Source organism: Staurois parvus, unplaced genomic scaffold (genome assembly GCF_062004578.1).
Source record: "Staurois parvus isolate SC_StPar_1 unplaced genomic scaffold, SC_StPar_1.0 ptg000575l, whole genome shotgun sequence".
NCBI lineage: Eukaryota > Metazoa > Chordata > Amphibia > Anura > Ranidae > Staurois > Staurois parvus.
Window position 1 is genome coordinate 1 of NW_028318371.1, and position 22,500 is coordinate 22,500.

Consider the following 22,500-nt stretch of genomic DNA (forward strand, 5'->3'; position numbering starts at 1 on the left):
CGCGTCTCTCTCTTCCCTCTGTGTGGCTCCCCGCGTCTCTCTCTTCCCTCTGTGTGCCACCCCGCGTCTCTCTCTTCCCTCTGCGTGGCACCCCGCGTCTCTCTCTTCCCTCTGCGTGGCACCCCGCGTCTCTCTCTTCCCTCTGCGTGACACCCCGCGTCTCTCTCTTCCCTCTGCGTGACACCCCGCGTCTCTCTCTTCCCTCTGCGTGACACCCCGCGTCTCTCTTCCCTCTGCGTGGTGCCCCGCGTCTCTCTCTTCCCTCTGCGTGGTGCCCCGCGTCTCTCTCTTCCCTCTGCGTGGCGCCCCGCGTCTCTCTCTTCCCTCTGTGTGGCGCCCCGCGTCTCTCTCTTCCCTCTGCGTGACACCCTACGTCTCTCTCTCCCCTCTGTGCAGCTCTTCTGTTTGGTGGATTATATTGGATCATATATGTTTTTTATGGTAACACTCTTTTTATCGTTTTCAGGCATCAATAAATTTTGGGAGCCACAATGAGAGCCGACAGGTGAGTGACAGTTATTGGTCCTTCTCCAGCAAAGAAGGTAGTACAGCTCCTGCTGCCTCACTGATTACACACAACACGCATGTTCCTGGCAGAATGGGGGGCTTATTAGGATGGGCCGGCGCCTCGCTGCACCCATCCTCCTTCACACATCTAATGATGTGGGCGCCATTAATATCACTTCTGAAATATTATTATTTTGTATCTGTGTCTCATTCCTGGTTTACCTCTCTGCTCCAGTATTGTAATACTTCATTGTTACCTCTTCCTATCAGGCCTCCTCTCCCTCCCCCAGTGATGGGCTTCCGTCTCACTCCAGACAAGTCTACAAAGCCTTCGCTGCGGTTCCCTCCCCGCACCCATCCGAGCAACAGGTAAGTCCAATCTCTGCGCCCTCCGCTTCTAGAACACCGACAGACAGCATTCAACTGACAGTAGAGCATTCAACTGACAGTACGGGATTTTAGAAGGCTTCCCCTTTCATTCAGGGTAATGTCTTAGCTGCTACAGTGGTATGTCCCCTCCTAACCACTTCAGGTTTGGACACTTTCCCCCCCTTCCAGTCCGGACGCTCCCCCCCCCCCCCCTTCCAGTCCGGACGCTTTCCCCCCCCCCCTTCCAGTCCGGACGCTTCCCCCCCCCCTTCCAGTCCGGACGCTTCCCCCCCCCCCTTCCAGTCCGGACGCTTCCCCCCCCCCCCCCTTCCAGTCCGGACGCTTCCCCCCCCCCCCCCCTCCCTTCCAGTCCGGACGCTTCCCCCCCCCCCTCCCTTCCAGTCCGGACGCTTCCCCCCCCCCTTCCAGTCCTGACACTTTCACCCCCTTCCAGTCCTGACACCTTCCCCCCCTTCCAGTCCGGACGCCTTCCCCCCCTTCCAGTCCGGACACTTTCCCCCCCCTTCCAGTCCGGACGCTTTCCCCCCCTTCCAGTCCGGACGCTTTCCTCCCCTTCCAGTCCGGACGCTTTCCTCCCCTTCCAGTCCGGACGCTTTCCTCCCCTTCCAGTCCGGACGCTTTCCTCCCCTTCCAGTCCGGACACTTTCCCCCCCTTCCAGTCCGGACGCTTTCCTCCCCTTCCAGTCCGGACGCTTTCCTCCCCTTCCAGTCCTGACTCTTTCCCCCCCTTCCAGTCCGGACGCTTTCACCCCCTTCCAGTCCGGACGCTTTCACCCCCTTCCAGTCCGGACGCTTTCCTCCCCTTCCAGTCCTGACGCTTTCCCCCCCTTCCAGTCCGGACGCCTTCCCCCCCTTCCAGTCCGGACACTTTCCCCCCCTTCCAGTCCGGACACTTTCCCCCCCTTCCAGTCCGGACACTTTCCCCCCCTTCCAGTCCGGACACTTTCCCCCCCTTCCAGTCCGGACGCTTTCCCCCCCTTCCAGTCCGGACGCTTTCCTCCCCTTCCAGTCCGGACGCTTTCCTCCCCTTCCAGTCCTGACGCTTTCCTCCCCTTCCAGTCCTGACGCTTTCCTCCCCTTCCAGTCCGGACGCTTTCCTCCCCTTCCAGTCCTGACGCTTTCCTCCCCTTCCAGTCCTGACGCTTTCCCCCCCTTCCAGTCCGGACGCTTTCCCCCCCTTCCAGTCCGGACGCTTTCACCCCCTTCCAGTCCGGACGCTTTCACCCCCTTCCAGTCCGGACGCTTTCACCCCCTTCCAGTCCGGACGCTTTCACCCCCTTCCAGTCCGGACGCTTCCCCCCCCCCCCCCCTTCCAGTCCGGACGCTTTCACCCCCTTCCAGTCCGGACGCTTTCACCCCCTTCCAGTCCGGACGCTTTCACCCCCTTCCAGTCCGGACGCTTTCCCCCCCTTCCAGTCCGGACACTTTCACCCCCCTTCCAGCCCGGACACTTTCACCCCCCTTCCAGCCCGGACACTTTCACCCCCCTTCCAGCCCGGACACTTTCCCCCCCCTCCAGCCCGGACACTTTCCCCCCCCTTCCAGCCCGGACACTTTCCCCCCCCTTCCAGCCCGGACACTTTCCCCCCCCTTCCAGCCCGGACACTTTCCCCCCCCTTCCAGCCCGGACACTTTCCCCCCCCTTCCTGTCCAGGCCAATTTTCAGCTTTCAGCGCTATCACACTTTGAATGACAATTGCGCGGTCATGCAACACTGTACCCATATGAATTTTTTAGCATTTTTTTTTGAGACAGATAAAGCTTTATTTTTATTCACCGCTGGGATTTTTATTTTTTTTGCTATATAAATAAAAAAATCCAAAAATTTTGAAAAAAGTGTTTCTTATAAAATTTTGCAAATAAATTATATTTCATCATAAATCTTGGCCAAAATTTATTCCGTTCTCTTTTTAGTAAAAAAAAAATGACCAAAAATTATAATGTGTAAAAAAAAAATGTTTTTTACATTTTTAGTTTTTTTTTATATATATATATATATATATTTTTTTTTTTTTTTTACGTACTGTCACCCTAGCAGCACAGTGTCACCATGGTGACACTGTACTACTTGTGGGGGGTGATGAAGATTTTTTTTTTACACTGATTGCTTTTACACCCATAAATGCTGTAAAGGCAATAGTTTTTCCTTCTCTCTTGCTGCATTCCTGCAGCCATTGAGAAATACCGTGTGAGCTGTGATTGGTCACAGCTTGTCACATGGTACAAGGCTGTTGTGAATATCCCTGTACCATGTGACCTCAGTGATCATTCCAGATTTCACACGTAGTAAGCAATGATGTCAGAAGTGACCTCTTGCTTACTACTTTGCACGTGAACACTGATTGGCCAATCAGTGATCACATGACCGGGACCTCGCACAGAGGTCCCGTACAACGATCGGTGTTCCGCTGTGTCCAGAGGACACCGGATCGCTGTGCTGCGTGCTTCCAGGGAGTGCGCACAAGCAAGGGGTGGGGAGGCCATTTATAAATGGCCACCCGCCCCTGCACTGCCGCCGTCCAGCCGTTTATATACAACGGCCGGATGGAAAGTGGTTAATTCCCACCTTTTGGTAGTTTCTGCTCCTCATTTTGAATTCTCTGCGATAAATAATTTAAATTCCGCAGGGATGGTGGGTACTTAGAAGAGGGATGGTGCAAACACTTTACAACAGGCACAGCAGATCCAGAAACTTGCCATAGGGACGGTGGGGATCCCTCATGAATCGCTGTGAAGGTGTGCAGAGCTGTGATCTGAGGTATGGTTGGATCGCCTGATAATGGGCACAGCAGGTGTGTAGACCTGGAAACTCGGTACAGGGATGGTGGTAGCCCCTCATAATTTGCACTAAAGGTGTGCAAACCCCTTTATACTGTCCTGTGAATCCCAGACCATGAAACAGATGAAAACTGTGACACACCGCAGAGTGAAGAGCACTATAATGAATGGCGAGGACTCACACTACATGGCTTGTTCTGTCTCTCCAATCTAAGCATTGAAAGTGTGATCTCTGTAACTTGCAGTTATCATGAGATAGCGATAACTCCAATCTTAGTTGGATAACACAGGCAGTGACTCGATCGGATGACACCTTATAGATCTTGTGAAGTCTATCCCATAAACTGAGAGAATCTTACAACAATGAACATCTGATAGGTCAAAATATCATAATGTGTCCTGCTTCATGACATGAGGCTTGCTGCAATGCATTTCTGGGAAAAGGGTGGGGCTATCTTTACAACAAGGACTAAACCAGAGGAAAGGGAGGAGCAGAGACAAAATACAGAGAACACTTAAAGGCATATGACAGTCGTGTGAAACATGACATGGCTACTGTGCCTTCCTTAAAAATGTGAATAAATACCCCCCCACCGTTCTGATCCTCCAGGGGTACTCTGGATATTTATCATTAACCATTTCCTCTGGACCGGATCTGGCTACACATCTGCTTTGACTTTGTGATTTATCATTCCTGTTTGTATGATTTCTAGGAGCCGACGACCCCCCGGACACCTGATAGACCATGTGGAACCCCCGAGGTGAGCGTTACCCGCCTGTCACTTTCCCTGAATGTGTGTTTTTAAAATATCTACTTCAACTCTGGAAGGTTTTACCCCCTTTGTGACCAGGCCATTTTTAACTAGTAATTGCGCGGTCATGCAACACTGTACCCAAATTAAATTTTTAGCGTTTTGTTACACAAATAGAACTTTCCTTTGGTGGTATTTGATCACCACTAGGTTTTTTATTTTTTATTATATAAATGAAAAAGGACAGAAAATTGTGAAAAAAAACATTATTTTTAGGGCTGCACTGAAATTTCAGTGGCTGAAACGTTTTGGCCAAAATGAAAAAAGGCACCATTACAGGTGCCTCAAAAACGCCACCGTCGCCCTAGTTCTCAACCTTACCTGAGAAACCATTGATCCCGGCGCTGGGCATAGAGAGGAGTGAAGGAAAGATGGTCTCCACTCATCTCTATGCCCTTGGAGGACTGGGGCCATGTCACTTTACTATAAAGCACTAAATAATGCCTTTTTTTGTGATCCAATGCTTTACATTGCAGAGGAGAGATGTGGGGTCTTATTAACCCCGTATCTCTCCATAAAGAGGACCTGTCACTAATTATGTCTCATTGACCCCATATCTCTCCATAAAGAGGACCCGTCACTAATTATGTCTCATTGACCCCATATCTCTCCATAAAGAGGACCTGTCACTAATTATGTCTCATTGACCCCATATCTCTCCATAAAGAGGACCTGTCACTAATTATGTCTCATTGACCCCATATCTCTCCATAAAGAGGACCCGTCACTAATTATGTCTCATTGACCCCATATCTCTCCATAAAGAGGACCTGTCACTAATTATGTCTCATTGACCCCATATCTCTCCATAAAGAGGACCTGTCACTAATTATGTCTCATTGACCCCATATCTCTCCATAAAGAGGACCTGTCACTAATTATGTCTTATTGACCCCGTATCTCTCCATAAAGAGGACCTGTCACTAATTATGTCTCATTGACCCCATATCTCTCCATAAAGAGGACCTGTCACTAATTATGTCTTATTGACCCCGTATCTCTCCATAAAGAGGACCTGTCACTAATTATGTCTCATTGACCCCATATCTCTCCATAAAGAGGACCTGTCACTAATTATGTCTCATTGACCCCGTATCTCTCCATAAAGAGGATCTGTCACTAATTATGTCTCCTTGACCCCATATCTCTCCGTAAAGAGGAACCGTCACTAATTATGTCTCATTGACCCCATATCTCTCCATAAAGAGGACCTGTCACTAATTATGTCTTATTGACCCCATATCTCTCCATAAAGAGGACCTGTCACTAATTATGTCTCATTGACCCCATATCTCTCCATAAAGAGGATCTGTCACTAATTATGTCTTATTAACCCCATATCTCTCCATAAAGAGGACCTGTCACTAATTATGTCTCATTGACCCCATATCTCTCCATAAAGAGGACCTGTCACTAATTATGTCTCATTAACCCAGTGTTTCTCAACTCCAGTCCTCATGGACCCCCAACAGGTCATGTTTTCAGGATTTCCATTATTTTGCACAGGTGATTTGATCAGTTTCACTGCCTTAGTAATTACCACAGCTGTTTCATCTGAGGGAAATCCTGAAAATATGACCTGTTGGGGGTCCATGAGGACTGGAGTTGAGAAACACTGCATTAACCCCATATCTCTCCATAAAGAGGAACCGTCACTAATTATGTCTCATTGACCCCATATCTCTCCATAAAGAGGACCTGTCACTAATTATGTCTTATTGACCCCATATCTCTCCGTAAAGAGGAACCGTCACTAATTATGTCTCATTGACCCCATATCTCTCCATAAAGAGGACCTGTCACTAATTATGTCTTATTGACCCCATATCTCTCCATAAAGAGGACCTGTCACTAATTATGTCTCATTGACCCCATATCTCTCCATAAAGAGGATCTGTCACTAATTATGTCTTATTAACCCCATATCTCTCCATAAAGAGGACCTGTCACTAATTATGTCTCATTGACCCCATATCTCTCCATAAAGAGGACCTGTCACTAATTATGTCTCATTAACCCAGTGTTTCTCAACTCCAGTCCTCATGGACCCCCAACAGGTCATGTTTTCAGGATTTCCATTATTTTGCACAGGTGATTTGATCAGTTTCACTGCCTTAGTAATTACCACAGCTGTTTCATCTGAGGGAAATCCTGAAAATATGACCTGTTGGGGGTCCATGAGGACTGGAGTTGAGAAACACTGCATTAACCCCATATCTCTCCATAAAGAGGACCTGTCACTAATTATGTCTCATTGACCCCATATCCCTCCATAAAGAGGAGCCGTCACTAATTATGTCTCATTGACCCCATATCTCTCCATAAAGAGGACCTGTCACTAATTATGTCTCATTGACCCCATATCCCTCCATAAAGAGGACCTGTCACTAATGTCTTATTGACCCCATATCTCTACATAAAGAGGACCTGTCACTAATTATGTCTTATTGACCTCATATCTCTCCATAAAGAGGACCCATCACTAATTATGTCTTATTGACCCACCCCGTATCTCTCCATAAAGAGGACCTGTCACTAATTATGTCTCATTGACCCCGTATCTCTCCATAAAGAGGACCTGTCACTAATTATGTCTCATTGACCCCATATCTCTCCATAAAGAGGACCCGTCACTAATTATGTCTTATTGACCCCGTATCCCTCCATAAAGAGGACCCGTCACTAATTGTCTTATTGACCCCATATCTCTCCATAAAGAGTACCTGTCACTAATTATGTCTTATTGACCCCGTATCTCTCCATAAAGAGGACCTGTCACTAATTATGTCTTATTGACCCCATATCTCTCCATAAAGAGGACCTGTCACTAATTAGTTCTATAATGGCCAATCAGTGATCACATGATCAGGAGCTCACACAGAGGTCCCGTACAGCGATCTGTGTTCCGCTGTGTCCTCCAGAGGCTAACATGGCGGGCTCCGTTTATGAACAGCAACCCGCTCCTGCACTGCTCCCATCCAGCCGTTTATATACATGGGCCAGATGGGAAGTGGTTAATTCTTTTTTTTTTTTTGGGGGGGGGGGGGCGACGACACAGTAGCATGCACCACTTCCAGTCGGATCACCTTGGGCCCCCATACTTCCCCTAAAGTCTTCTAGGACACATCACAGGTCCCAGAAGGGTGTGGGACCAGTCACAAAGTGCAGTGGGAAACCAGCTGTGAATCCACAAGGCTTCACTTCCGGTTTCCCTTAGTTAAGATGGCAGTGCGTGGGCCTGAAGTCAATTGAAGAATCAGCCGAGGACAGCGCTGGATCACTGGACAGGTATAAAACCAGCAGCTACAGTATTTGTTTGGTTTTTTTTTTTGGTGGGGTATGGGGAGAGACTGGAGCTCCTTTTTAGACCACCTCCTCTTCTATAACCACATATTATGTGTGTGGTCAGGGTCAGGTCCCTTTGCCCCTGGCTCTCAGCAAGTTGTTACTACTGTAACTGGCTCTATTATGTACTTTTGGTTGGACTTTCCTTTGACTTTGCGGAAAACCTCTGTTTTTCAATTTTTAAGCTGTGATTGGGGTACAGGTATTTTGTCCCCCATAGGAGTGCAGCCGGGCGCAGTTTTCAACAAAGAGATCAAATGAAATGACCATTCCCTTCTATTATTTGCATTGTGAGGGTTAAGGGAACAGGGAATGGGTTTTTTTTTTGGTTTTTTTTTTCATTTTTAACAAAAAAATGACTTGATCAGAAAAAAACCTGGTTGTTTGGAGAAACCTTCTCTAATGGGATCTGTTCCACTAATGCCAAGTGCAGCCCTCCCCCCACCCAAAGCGCTTTTATTTCCCATCATACAATGCCTGGTGCTGAGCAGCTTGTAGAAATGGAGTCGCCATTGGTGGGTGAGAGCACTTATGGATGTAGCATGTTTCACAAAGGGGTTAGTTTGGTGACAGAACATAATAATTAAATGTGTCCTGCCGGCTTGTGGTAGCAGCTTTTCCCCGCAATGTTACATTGGCAGCGCACAGGTTCACTTTGGGGTTGTGCAGTGTGCGCAAAATGCACTGCGAGATTGGCATGGCTGTCCTCTTACACATGCAGTGAGTATGGTCAACATATGAAATGACTTGTATTTCAGGGCTTGGACAGTCCAGAGCAGCGATCGTTCCGGGAGAGACAGAAGTACTTTGAGATGGACATGAAGCAACAGCAGGACAATCGTCCTCCCAAACGGGTGTCGCTGGTCGGGGAGGATGACCTGAGGAAAATGAAGGAAGAGGAAGGTGAGGGGTGGGATCGATTTTTTTTTTTTTAATCTTTTGGTAATTGGATAGTGTAAATAATAAAAAAAGGAAAAAAAATCAGCAACCAGAACAGGTTTCATGTTGGAAGTTACTGAGTTTGTGTTTCTTCTCTTTGTATCCTTTCCGTGTTTTCTTTGAAAAAAATTGACTGAACTGATGAAAAAAAAAACAGATCAGTTTACATCCTTTTTTTCATCAGTTTACATCCTTTTTTTCATCAGTTTACATCCTTTTTTTCATCAGTTTACATCCTTTTTTTCATCAGTTTACATCCGTTTTTTTTTCACCAGTTTACATCCGTTTTTTTTTCACCAGTTTACATCCGTTTTTTCTTCACCTGTTTACATCCGTTTTTTTTTCACCAGTTTACATCTGTTTTTTTTCATCAGTTTACATCTGTTTTTTTTCATCAGTTTACATCCGTTTTTTTCATAAGTTTACGTCCGTTAATCAGTTTACATCCATAAATTCATCAGTTTACATCTGTTTTTTCATCAGTTTACATCCGTTTTTTCATAAGTTTACGTCCGTTAATCAGTTTACTTTCATAAATTCATCAGTTTACATCTGTTTTTTCATCAGTTTACATTCTTTTTTTTCATCAGTTTACATTCGGGGTTTTTTTCATCAGTTTACATCCGGTTTTTTTTTGTGTTTTTTCTTCATCAGTTTACATCCGTTTTATCTTCATCAGTTTACATCCAGTTTTTCTTCATCAGTTTACATCCGGTTTTTCTTCATCAGTTTACATCCGGTTTTTCTTCATCAGTTTACATCCGGTTTTTCTTCATCAGTTTACATCCGGTTTTTCTTCATCAGTTTACATCCGGTTTTTCTTCATCAGTTTACATCCGGTTTTTCTTCATCAGTTTACATCCGGTTTTTCTTCATCAGTTTACATCCGGTTTTTCTTCATCAGTTTACATCCGGTTTTTCTTCATCAGTATACATCCGGTTTTTCTTCATCAGTATACATCCGGTTTTTCTTCATCAGTTTACATCCGGTTTTTCTTCATCAGTATACATCCGGTTTTTCTTCATCAGTTTACATCCGGTTTTTCTTCATCAGTATACATCCGGTTTTTCTTCATCAGTATACATCCGGTTTTTCTTCATCAGTTTACATCTGGTTTTTCTTCATCAGTTTACATCCGGTTTTTCTTCATCAGTATACATCCGGTTTTTCTTCATCAGTTTACATCCGGTTTTTCTTCATCATTTTACATTTTCGCCCCTTGTTTCGTCCGTTTTTATGTCCGTCTTTATTTGTTTTTCGTCCATTCCATTGTTTTGTTTTGTTTGTTTTTTTGGGTTTTTTTGCGGAAGAAAAATAGGGTTTTCTTCAGTTCAAAAAAACGGATGTTAATGGATGCTGACATTAACAGATGTAAATGGATGATCATCTGTTTACATCCACTAGTCCATAGAAATACATGGATGTCCGTTTTTCATCCGTAAACAAACAGATGAAAAACGGACATACGGAACTCCTGTGTGAATGAGGACTTAATAAGTATAAAAGTTTTTTTCTGCTATATTCATCCTCCTGACTATACTATTCCTCAAAACGCCTTCCTTCTCATCTCTCAGCTCGGAAGATCCAGATGAAGCGAGAGCAGCTCCTGCGGGAGGAGGAGGAGGGCACCTCGGGTGACTCCAGTCCCCGGCCCGCTGCGCCCAGCACACCCACCAGTGTCTTCATCGAAGGGGTGGAGTACAAGATTGAGCGTATGGATGGAGGAAGCCTGTCCTCGCTAACTGGGTGAGGGATGGATTCCATAAAGCCTGCCTACTAGGGAGACCTGACAGAATTACAGTTGGTTCCCAGTGGTGCTAGAATGAGAATGTTTGTTGTGTAGCTAAAAGCTAAGTTCACTTTAAAAAAAAAAAAAAAAAAAAAGAATATTTTTGCAGGTAAACAAAATGTATTATTTTTTATGTAGCCTGCAGAGCATTGCACTCGCGATCAGCGGGTTGCTTGTGCAATGTGTGGTTCCTGCACAGTCTTCCTCTAGCTTTATGCCCGTATCCCTATACTGCCTGTCATTTACAAAGCTAGAAGATTGATGAGTGAACTACAAGTGCTCTGAGCTCGGTGGATTTCATTTAAATCACTAGTGAAAAAGCTTGATTTAAATTGTATAATTTTTAAAGAACACCTGTCATCTCTGTCCCGCAGCGGCGACTCCTCCTCTGACCCACTGTTGACTCCTCCTCTGACCCACTGTTGACTCCTCCTCTGACCCACTGTTGACTCCTCCTCTGACCCGCTGTTGACTCCTCCTCTGACCCGCTGTTGACTCCTCCTCTGACCCGCTGTTGACTCCTCCTCTGACCCGCTGTTGACTCCTCCTCTGACCCGCTGTTGACTCCTCCTCTGACCCGCTGTTGACTCCTCCTCTGACCCGCTGTTGACTCCTCCTCTGACCCGCTGTTGACTCCTCCTCTGACCCGCTGTTGACTCCTCCTCTGACCCGCTGTTGACTCCTCCTCTGACCCGCTGTTGACTCCTCCTCTGACCCGCTGTTGACTCCTCCTCTGACCCGCTGTTGACTCCTCCTCTGACTCGCTGTTGACTCCTCCTCTGACCCGCTGTTGACTCCTCCTCTGACCCGCTGTTGACTCCTCCTCTGACCCGCTGTTGACTCCTCCTCTGACCCGCTGTTGACTCCTCCTCTGACCCGCTGTTGACTCCTCCTCTGACCCGCTGTTGACTCCTCCTCTGACCCGCTGTTGACTCCTCCTCTGACCCGCTGTTGACTCCTCCTCTGACCCGCTGTTGACTCCTCCTCTGACCCGCTGTTGACTCCTCCTCTGACCCGCTGTTGACTCCTCCTCTGACCCGCTGTTGACTCCTCCTCTGACCCGCTGTTGACTCCTCCTCTGACCCGCTGTTGACTCCTCCTCTGACCCGCTGTTGACTACGACTCTTTTGACCCGCTGTTGACTACGACTCTTTTGACCCGCTGTTGACTACGACTCTTTTGACCCGCTGTTGACTACGACTCTTTTGACCCGCTGTTGACTACGACTCTTTTGACCCGCTGTTGACTCCTCCTCTGACCCGCTGTTGACTCTTCCTCTGACCCGCTGTTGACTCCTCCTCTGACCCACTGTTGACTCCTCCTCTGACCCACTGTTGACTCCTCCTCTGACCCACTGTTGACTCCTCCTCTGACCCACTGTTGACTCCTCCTCTGACCCACTGTTGACTCACAAACAGTCCCAATCACTTTAACCACTTCCAGCCCGGACACTTTCACCCCCTTCCTGTCCCCCAGGCCAATTTTCAGCTTTCAGCGCTATCAAACTGTGAATGAATGTTGCGCAGTCATGCAACACTGTACCCATATGAATTTTTTAGCATTTTTTTGAGACCGATAAAGCTTTATTTTGGTGGTATTTATTCACCGCTGGGGTTTTTATTTTTTTGCTATGTAAATGAAAATGTCCCAAAAATTTGAAAAAAAGTGTCTTTCTTATAAAATTTTGCAAATAAATAATATTTTATTAGAAATCTTGGCCAAAATTTATTCCGTTATCTTTTTAGTAAAAAAAAAATAACCCAAATTAGTTTATAACAAAAATTATAATTTTTAAATATTTTTTTTATTTTTTTATATTTGTTATTTGTTTTTTTGTTTTTTGTTTTTTTATTACATACTGTCACCCTAGCAGTACAGTGTCACCATGGTGACACTGTACTACTTGTGGGGGGTGATGAAGATTTTTTTACACTGATTGCTTTTACACCCATAAAGGCTGTGAAAGCAATCATTTTTCCTTCTCTCTGGCTGCATTCCTGCAGTCATTGAGAAATACTGTGTAAGCTGTGATTGGTCACAGCTTGTCACATGGTACAAGGCTGTTGTGAATAGCCCTGTACCATGTGACCTCTGTGATAGCCTTGTACCATGGTGACACTGTACTACTTGTGGGGGGGCGATGAAGATTTTTTTTACACTGATTGCTTTTACACCCATAAAGGCTGTAAAAGCAATCCCTTCTTTTCTCTGGCTGCATTGTTGCAGACATTGACAAATACTGTGTGAGCTGTGATTGGTCACAGCTTGTCACATGGTACAAGGCTGTTGTGAATAACCCTGTACCATGTGACCTCTGTGATCATTCACAGATTTCACACGTAGTAAGCAATGATGTCAGAAGTGACATCTTGCTTACTACTCTGCATGTGATCACATGATCAGGACCTCACACAGAGGTCCCGTCCGACGATCCTTGTTCCACTGTGTCCGGAGCACACAGCGGGCGCCGAATCGCAGTGCTGCACGCTCCCAGGGAGGGTGCACAAGCAGGGGGCGGGTAGGCCATTTATAAACTACCACCTGACCCTGCACTGCCACCGTCTGGCCGTTTATATACAACGGCCGGACGGGAAGTGGTTAAAGAGCACCTGTCATGTCTGTCCCACAGCGGCTCCTCCTCTGAACCGCTGTTGATTCACTGACCGTCCCAATCACTTTAATGGGATGGCTGGTGATACGGCAGGGACACAACAAGGTGAGGGATGTGGCGGCAGCAGCTGAGTGGATGCCTGCTAACAGGCGCTGCCATGATGGATCTAAAATGACAGGTGCCCTTTAAATGTAAGGAATCCGACTCATTCTTGCTGGTAGTTAGAATCTTTAATACTTGCAAATCAAATGAAGGTTTCCCTTTTAGTATAATAAGCTGTCAGGTTAGAAAAACAGCGATATCCGAACCGATTTAATAGGTTCATCGCACATAGCTGGAGAACGACTCAAATTCTTTTATTTCATGTTTTTTCTCCTGGTCACTGAAATTGTGTGGATCCATCAATGCAGTGCATGTTGTCTCAGCTTGCAGAGCTTGGATTCATTGAACGAGTTTACCAAAAATGTAAATATTGCAGAATATTCAGCCTCATGCTACATAACTAAGCTCCATTTCATGCTGAATAAACTACATTATTAATGTATCTTAAATAGAAAACTATCTTTAGATAGATTTTTACTCCAAAAGCATTTTATTAAAATAAATTTGATAAAAATGAAAAAAATCTGTCTTAATTTGTTTTATTTTTTATTTTTTTTTAATAATAGATTTTTATCCACCCTGGCACTGAGCAGCATGCTAGTAGCCCAGACAGTCTACAAGTACGTCTGCCGCGGTGCTCCATGGCAGTTGTAGTGTTTTCATTCACAGAACTCTGTGAATGAATGACGCAGCTCTGTGACAGCAGCTGCAGGGACAAGATAACTATAGCTGTAACATGCTCCTAAAGGTGGATTTATCCTTTTAATGTACATTAATGGCAAAATAGAAAAAACATTTGCAGTAAATCTATGCAACACATGCGCATTTCCCCATATTTTATCACTTTAACCTCTTCACGCCGCCCGAACGCAAATGTGCGGCCTCCCGGCTTCTGGGCCTTGACGCCGAGCGGCCGCACATCTGCGTTCTATTAAAAAAGGACATGTGTGCTGAGAGCTCATGGAACTCCGGTACTCACGGAAAGGTCCCGATCTCCTCTTTCGATCAGGACCTTTCCCGATCATGTGACACCGCGTCACGGTGGTCACATGACCCTAAAACCCGCCCCGCCTCCCGGCTTCTGAAACTCTTAAAGGGCCGGGAGGCGCTGGCGTGAAGGGGTTAAAAACTCCTATAAGGGCAGAAAAATACCGGTTTATTAGCCAGAAATCCAGTGAGATCTGAACTTCCTCTGACAAACGTTACTCAGGGATGTTGAACTTATATCGCCCGACACCCGGGACATATTTTTTTTTTTTTTTTAACTTTTAGCCTTGCTGCTTGTCCTGTCAGGTGAAAGCATTCAGGCGGCCACCCTAAAGCCTGTGTGCTTTCACACGGCCCACCCCGTGTGAATCGTTATCAGGATTAAGAGATACAGGGGTTTATCAAAAACCTGGAAAAAAAACAGAATATGATTTGCAGGTATAAAATTGACGGCATGTTTCACATTGAAAGTGGAAGTGATGTAACATTCTTTTGCTTCTGCTGTGTGATGAGACACCTAGCTAACAGGTGGGAGGCCTCACTTACCTATTTATTATTTATTTATTTCAGGTACTTGTATAGCGCCATCAATGTACGCAGCGCTTTACATATATATTGTACATTCACATCAGTCCCTAACCCTCAAGGGGCGTACAATCTAAGGTCCCTAACCCTCAAGGGGCGTCCAATCTAAGGTCCCTAACCCTCAAGGGGTGTACAATCTAAGGTCCCTAACCCTCAAGGGGAGTACAATCTAAGGTCCCTAACCCTCAAGGGGTGTACAATCTAAGGTCCCTAACCCTCAAGGGGTGTACAATCTAAGGTCCCTAACCCTCAAGGGGTGTACAATCTAAGGTCCCTAACCCTCAAGGGGCGTCCAATCTAAGGTCCCTAACCCTCAAGGGGCGTCCAATCTAAGGTCCCTAACCCTCAAGGGGTGTACAATCTAAGGTCCCTAACCCTCAAGGGGTGTACAATCTAAGGTCCCTAACCCTCAAGGGGTGTACAATCTAAGGTCCCTAACCCTCAAGGGGTGTACAATCTAAGGTCCCTAACCATCAAGGGGAGTACAATCTAAGGTCCCTAACTCACATTCATACATACACATACTAGGGCCAATTTAGACAGGAGCCAATTAACCTCCCAGCATGTCTTTGGGGTGTGGGAGGAAACCGGAGTACCCGGAGGAAACCCACGCAGGCACAGGGAGAACATGCAAACTCCAGGCAGGTGGTGCCATGGCTGGGATTTGAACCAACAACCCTAGTACTGCCAGGCGGAAGCGCTAACCATTTAGCGCTGAGCATACCCTTTGGCGGTATATAAATACTGAATAATAATAATAATTTAGCCACTGTGCTGCCCGTTTGTGTGGCGATCCCCATCCCAAGCTCATTACCAGAACTGTCCTGTGCCAACTGTAAAGCATGGTGGCGGTGCAGTCATGGTTTGGGCAGCCATATCTTGGTATTCTGCAGGCCCCATCATCACCTTGAAAGGTAAAGTCATCACCAGTGACTATGTACACATTTTGGCTGACCATGTGCTCCCCATGGTGCAGACATTGTTTCTGAAAGACAGCGCCATTTACCAAGACGATAATTTTCCGATTCACACAGCTGGTTTTGTAAAATTGTGGTTTTACGATGAAGTCTCGCTTCTTCCCTGGGCACCGCAGTCACCTGCTCAATATAGAGCCACTATGGTCAATTTTGGAGAACAAGTTTCGGGCTCGTTTTCCACCCCCGGCACCTCTGCGAGTACAAGAACGATTTTTTGCATGAAGAGTGGTGTCAGATTCCATTATCCGCCATCGAAGATTCATATTTGTCAGTTCCCAGGAGAATTGGCCGTCTTGGGTGCCAAAGGTGGTCCAACACCATATTAGGTGGCGATTTTGTTCTTTTTATCTGGTGTTTTCCATCTTTTTGTCCAAGATCTGTGTTTCTATTCTTTGGGTTTTTGAAGATACAAAACATAGGGAAACCTACATGTAATACATAGATGAATACATATTTTTTTTTCTATAGCGTACATTTTAACGCCACACAGACTTGTGCTCATTAAAAATTACTTTGTGATGCTTTGTTTTTTACATAATGCCTTGGGATAGAATTTTTTTTCTTAATTTTAAATATTTATTAATTTTTCAGATAAGTTATACAAACATACTCATCAAAACCTTATCATATTATCAAAACATTTATCGTTTCATCCCCCTCCCCCTACCTATGTACCACCCATTCCCCCCCCCATCCAATCCCTAACCCCTTCTGCTCTGCGTTTTCCTGTTCATTTCTGGAGATTGTAGTCCCATAAAAGGACAAAATATGTTGCCTTGGAATAGGTACTTATATAGCGCCGTCAATTTATGCAGCGCTTTACATATATATTGTACATTCATATCAGTCCCTAACCCTCAAGGGGCGTCCAATCTAAGGTCCCTAACGCTCAAGGGGCGTACAATCTAAGGTCCCTAACCCTCAAGGGGTGTACAATCTAAGGTCCCTAACCCTCAAGGGGCGTACAATCTAAGGTCCCTAACGCTCAAGGGGAGTACAATCTAAGGTCCCCAACCCTCAAGGGGTGTACAATCTAAGGTCCCTAACCCTCAAGGGGCGTCCAATCTAAGGTCCCTAACCCTCAAGGAGCGTACAATCTAAGGTCCCTCACCCTCAAGGGACGTCCAATCTAAGGTCCCTCACCCTCAAGGGACGTCCAATCTAAGGTCCCTAACCCTCAAGGAGCGTACAATCTAAGGTCCCCAACCCTCAAGGGGCGTCCAATCTAAGGTCCCTAACCCTCAAGGAGTGTACAATCTAAGGTCCCTAACCCTCAAGGGGCGTACAATCTAAGGTCCCTAACCCTCAAGGGGCGTACAATCTAAGGTCCCTAACCCTCAAGGGGCGTACAATCTAAGGTCCCTAACCCTCAAGGGGCGTACAATCTAAGGTCCCTAACCCTCAAGGGGCGTACAATCTAAGGTCCCTAACCCTCAAGGGGCGTCCAATCTAAGGTCCCTAACCCTCAAGGAGCGTACAATCTAAGGTCCCTAACCCTCAAGGGGCGCACAATCTAAGGTCCCTAACCCTCAAGGGGCGTACAATCTAAGGTCCCTAACCCTCAAGGGGCGTACAATCTAAGGTCCCTAACCCTCAAGGGGCGTACAATCTAAGGTCCCTAACCCTCAAGGGGCGTACACTCTAAGGTCCCTAACCCTCAAGGGGCGTACAATCTAAGGTCCCTAACCCTCAAGGAGCGTACAATCTAAGGTCCCCAACCCTCAAGGGGCGTCCAATCTAAGGTCCCTAACCCTCAAGGAGTGTACAATCTAAGGTCCCCAACCCTCAAGGGGCGTCCAATCTAAGGTCCCCAACCCTCAAGGGGCGTCCAATCTAAGGTCCCCAACCCTCAAGGGGCGTCCAATCTAAGGTCCCTAACCCTCAAGGAGTGTACAATCTAAGGTCCCTAACCCTCAAGGGGCGTACAATCTAAGGTCCCTAACCCTCAAGGGGCGTACAATCTAAGGTCCCTAACCCTCAAGGGGCGTACAATCTAAGGTCCCTAACCCTCAAGGGGCGTACAATCTAAGGTCCCTAACCCTCAAGGGGCGTCCAATCTAAGGTCCCTAACCCTCAAGGAGCGTACAATCTAAGGTCCCTAACCCTCAAGGGGCGCACAATCTAAGGTCCCTAACCCTCAAGGGGCGTACAATCTAAGGTCCCTCACCCTCAAGGGACGTCCAATCTAAGGTCCCTAACCCTCAAGGAGCGTACAATCTAAGGTCCCCAACCCTCAAGGGGCGTCCAATCTAAGGTCCCTAACCCTCAAGGAGTGTACAATCTAAGGTCCCTAACCCTCAAGGGGCGTACAATCTAAGGTCCCTAACCCTCAAGGGGCGTACAATCTAAGGTCCCTAACCCTCAAGGGGCGTACAATCTAAGGTCCCTAACCCTCAAGGGGCGTACAATCTAAGGTCCCTAACCCTCAAGGGGCGTCCAATCTAAGGTCCCTAACCCTCAAGGAGCGTACAATCTAAGGTCCCTAACCCTCAAGGGGCGCACAATCTAAGGTCCCTAACCCTCAAGGGGCGTACAATCTAAGGTCCCTAACCCTCAAGGGGCGTACAATCTAAGGTCCCTAACCCTCAAGGGGCGTACAATCTAAGGTCCCTAACCCTCAAGGGGCGTACACTCTAAGGTCCCTAACCCTCAAGGGGCGTACAATCTAAGGTCCCCAACCCTCAAGGGGCGTACACTCTGAGGTCCCTAACTCACATCCATACATACACATACTGGGGCCAATTTAGACAGGATCCAATTAACCTACCAGCATGTCTTTGGAGTGTGGGAGGAAACCGGAGTACCCGGAGGAAACTCATGCAGGGACAGGGAGAACATGCAAACTCCAGGCAGGTGGTACGTGGTTGGGATTCGAACCTAAATAGAAATTGAACTTTTTGCATGTGACCATTAAGAGCCAATGAGATTGTACTTTAAGAGCCTATCTTCCTGCTGGATCCAGCACCCCACCAGTGTCTACATTCTGCTATGAAGGGTTTTGTGTTTGTGTCCCCCTGTACCTTTATCACCTTATCCCCCCCCCCCCCCCGTGTGCTTTCAGATATTGTGACTTAATGTATTTGCTATGCAGGTTTTCGCCGTCTGAATCTCAGAGGAATTCCCTTGAGGATGCTTTCAGGATGGAGCAAAGACCGAACTCCATGTCTGGGTGAGATATGTCCATTTCTCCTTCTTTTATACATTTTCCCTCATTATTAAACCTTGGAGTGCAGCCTGGTGGTCATTGCCTCATCTGGAGACTGTAATACAGGGACATACACAAGGGAGCGATTATTTCTCATTGCAGAACTGCCGTTTTCCCTTTGTGTGTCCTCCATGTATTATGTTCTGACATTTCCTCTTCGATTGTGAGCTGTTTAAACTTCCAGTTTCCTGTTTATGAAGAAACAATATGGCCTTAAAGCCGTATTAAACCCAAAAGATTATTATTCAGGATTTATATGGCGCCAACAGTTTGCTCAGCGCTTTACAATATAAGGGAGACAATACAGTAACAATACATTTCAGTACAGAAGGAATAGGAGGGCCCGGCTCGTGGAGCTTACAATCTAAAGGAAGGGGGAGGGGATACAAAAGGTGATGGCTGAGGGGGATGGTCTCATGGAGGTGATTCAAGTACAGTTCTTAGGTGGAGGTGGGGTAGGCTTCCCTGAAGAAGTGAGTTTTCAAAGATCCCCTAAAGGCAGAGAGGGTGGGGGCTGACCGGACATGCTGTGGTAGGGAGTTCCAGAGGAGTTGCAGAGTTCCAGGGCTCTGGAGAAGTCCTGGAGGCGAGCGTGGGAGGAGGTGATGAGGGAGCTAGAGAGGAGGATATCATGGGAGGAGCGGAGTGGGCGATTTGGACAATATCTGCGGATGAGGTTGGCGATGTAGCTAGGGGCAGTGTTGTGGATGGCTTTGTAAGCTGTGGTTAGTATTTTGAGTTTTATACGTTGGGTTAGTGGAAGCCAATGGAGGGATTGGCAGTCGCTGATTGGTTGGTAAGGTGTATGAGTCTAGCAGCAGTCGCTGATCGGTTGGTAAGGTGTATGAGTCTAGCGGCAGTCGCTGATCGGTTGGTAAGGTGTATGAGTCTAGCGGCAGTCGCTGATCGGTTGGTAAGGTGTATGAGTCTAACGGCAGTCGCTGATCGGTTGGTAAGGTGTATGAGTCTAGCGGCAGTCGCTGATCGGTTGGTAAGGTGTATGAGTCTAGCGGCAGTCGCTGATCGGTTGGTAAGGTGTATGAGTCTAGCCGCAGTCGCTGATCGGTTGGTAAGGTGTATGAGTCTAGCGGCAGTCGCTGATCGGTTGGTAAGGTATATGAGTCTGGCAGCAGTCGCTGATCGGTTGGTAAGGTGTATGAGTCTAGCGGCAGTCGCTGATCGGTTGGTAAGGTGTATGAGTCTAGCGGCAGTCGCTGATCGGTTGGTAAGGTTTATGAGTCTAGCGGCAGTCGCTGATCGGTTGGTAAGGTGTGGAGTATGGCAGCAGTCGCTGATCGGTTGGTAAGGTGTATGAGTCTAGCGGCAGTCGCTGATCGGTTGGTAAGGTGTATGAGTCTAGCGGCAGTCGCTGATCGGTTGGTAAGGTATATGAGTCTGGCAGCAGTCGCTGATCGGTTGGTAAGGTGTATGAGTCTAGCGGCAGTCGCTGATCGGTTGGTAAGGTGTATGAGTCTAGCGGCAGTCGCTGATCGGTTGGTAAGGTTTATGAGTCTAGCGGCAGTCGCTGATCGGTTGGTAAGGTGTGGAGTATGGCAGCAGTCGCTGATCGGTTGGTAAGGTGTATGAGTCTAGCGGCAGTCGCTGATCGGTTGGTAAGGTGTATGAGTCTAGCGGCAGTCGCTGATCGGTTGGTAAGGTGTATGAGTCTAGCGGCAGTCGCTGATCGGTTGGTAAGGTGTATGAGTCTAGCAGCAGCATTCATAATAGACTGAAGGGGGGACAGCCTGTGTAACAGTAGACCAGTGAGGAGGGAGTTGCAGTAATCGAGGCGGGATATAACCAAGGCGTGGATAAGATGTTATATATTGCACATTGCAAGGATTTGTGCAACCCCTGGAGGGTTCCACAAATCCTTGGTTGAAAATGGCTGGTTTATTAGGTTGAACTCTGGATAGCAATATACGATCACTGTTTAACCACTTGCCATCCGCCCGCTGTTTATAAACAGCAGCACTGTGGCAGTCCAGGGGCGGGTTGCCGATAAACGGCGCCCGCATTTTCAAGCTGTGCGTGCTTCCTGGGAGCGCAAAGCACCGCGATCCGGTGCCCGCCGTGTCCTCCGGACACAGTGAAACACCGATCGTCGTACGGGACCTCTCTGCGAGGTCCCGATCATGTGATCATGGGGCCCCTGTGTCCTTGCCCACACTCAAAGCACACCCAAAAAAGCCTATAAAAATGGTACCAGGGACATTTCATGGGGCTCCCGACTGACCCCGGGCCCTCGGGCAGTGCTCGAATGGTCAGTCTGCCTCTGTCACCGAGGTCACATGGTACAAGATCCCGATCATGTGATCACTGATTGGCCAATCAGTGATCACATTCAGAGTAGTAAGCAAGGTGTCACTTCTGACATCATTGCTTACTACGTGTGAAATCTGTGAATGATCACAGAGATCACATGGTACAAGGCTATTCACAACAGCCTTGTACCATGTGACAAGCTGTGACCAATCACAGCTCACACAGCATTTCTCAATGGCTGCAAGAATGCAGCCAGAGAGAAGGAGAAATGATTGATTTTACATCCTTTATGGGAGTAAAAGCAATCAGTGTGAAAAAAAAAAAAAATCATCACCCCCCACAAGTAGTACATTGTCACCATTGTGACACTGTACTGCTAGGGTGACAGTATGTAAAAAAAAAAAATATAAAAAGAAAAATAAAAATGTAAAAAACATTTTTTTAAAAAATTATAATTTTTGGTTATTTTTTTTTTTACTAAAAAGATAACGGAATAAATTTTGGCCAAGATTTATGATGAAATATTTATTTGCAAACTTTTATAAGAAAAACACCTTTTTTCCAAATTTTTGGACTTTTTCATTTGTATAACAAAAAAATAAGAATCCCAGCGGTGAATAAATACCACCAAAATAAAGATTTATCTATCTCGAAAAAATGCAAAAAAATTCATATAGCTACAGTGTTGCATGACCGCATAATTGTCATTCAAAGTGTGATAGCGCTGAAAGCTGAAAATTGACCTGGACTGGAAGGGGGGGAAAGTGTCCGGACTGGAAGGGGGGGAAAGTGTCCGGACTGGAAGGGGGTGAAAGTGTCCGGACTGGAAGGGGGTGAAAGTGTCCGGACTGGAAGGGGGTGAAAGTGTCCGGACTGGAAGGGGGTGAAAGTGTCCGGACTGGAAGGGGGTGAAAGTGTCCGGACTGGAAGGAGGTGAAAGTGTCCGGACTGGAAGGGGGTGAAAGTGTCCGGACTGGAAGGAGGTGAAAGTGTCCGGACTGGAAGGAGGTGAAAGTGTCCGGACTGGAAGGGGGTGAAAGTGTCCGGACTGGAAGGGGGTGAAAGTGTCCGGACTGGAAGGGGGGGAAAGTGTCCGGACTGGAAGGGGGGGAAAGTGTCCGGACTGGAAGGGGGGGAACGTGTCCGGACTGGAAGGGGGGGAACGTGTCCGGACTGGAAGGGGGGGAAAGTGTCCGGACTGGAAGGG

At 47.0% G+C, this 22,500-nt stretch overlaps 1 protein-coding gene across 5 annotated transcripts in view; it reads left to right on the forward strand.

The window, feature by feature from the left end:
* Positions 1-367: 367 nt before the first annotated feature.
* The window catches only part of LOC149450289 (protein scribble homolog), a 70,770-nt gene continuing 48,637 nt past the window's right edge, over positions 368-22,500 (forward strand). For all 5 annotated transcript variants that reach the window (XM_089692015.1, XM_089692017.1, XM_089692018.1 and 2 more), the window contains exons 1-6: positions 368-505; positions 778-876; positions 4,389-4,436; positions 8,591-8,735; positions 10,347-10,518; positions 18,915-18,992. In XM_089692015.1, the coding sequence (XP_089548141.1) occupies positions 8,645-8,735; positions 10,347-10,518; positions 18,915-18,992 (341 nt within the window). In that variant the 5' untranslated portion in view covers positions 368-505; positions 778-876; positions 4,389-4,436; positions 8,591-8,644. The remainder of the gene's footprint in view (positions 506-777; positions 877-4,388; positions 4,437-8,590; positions 8,736-10,346; positions 10,519-18,914; positions 18,993-22,500) is intronic.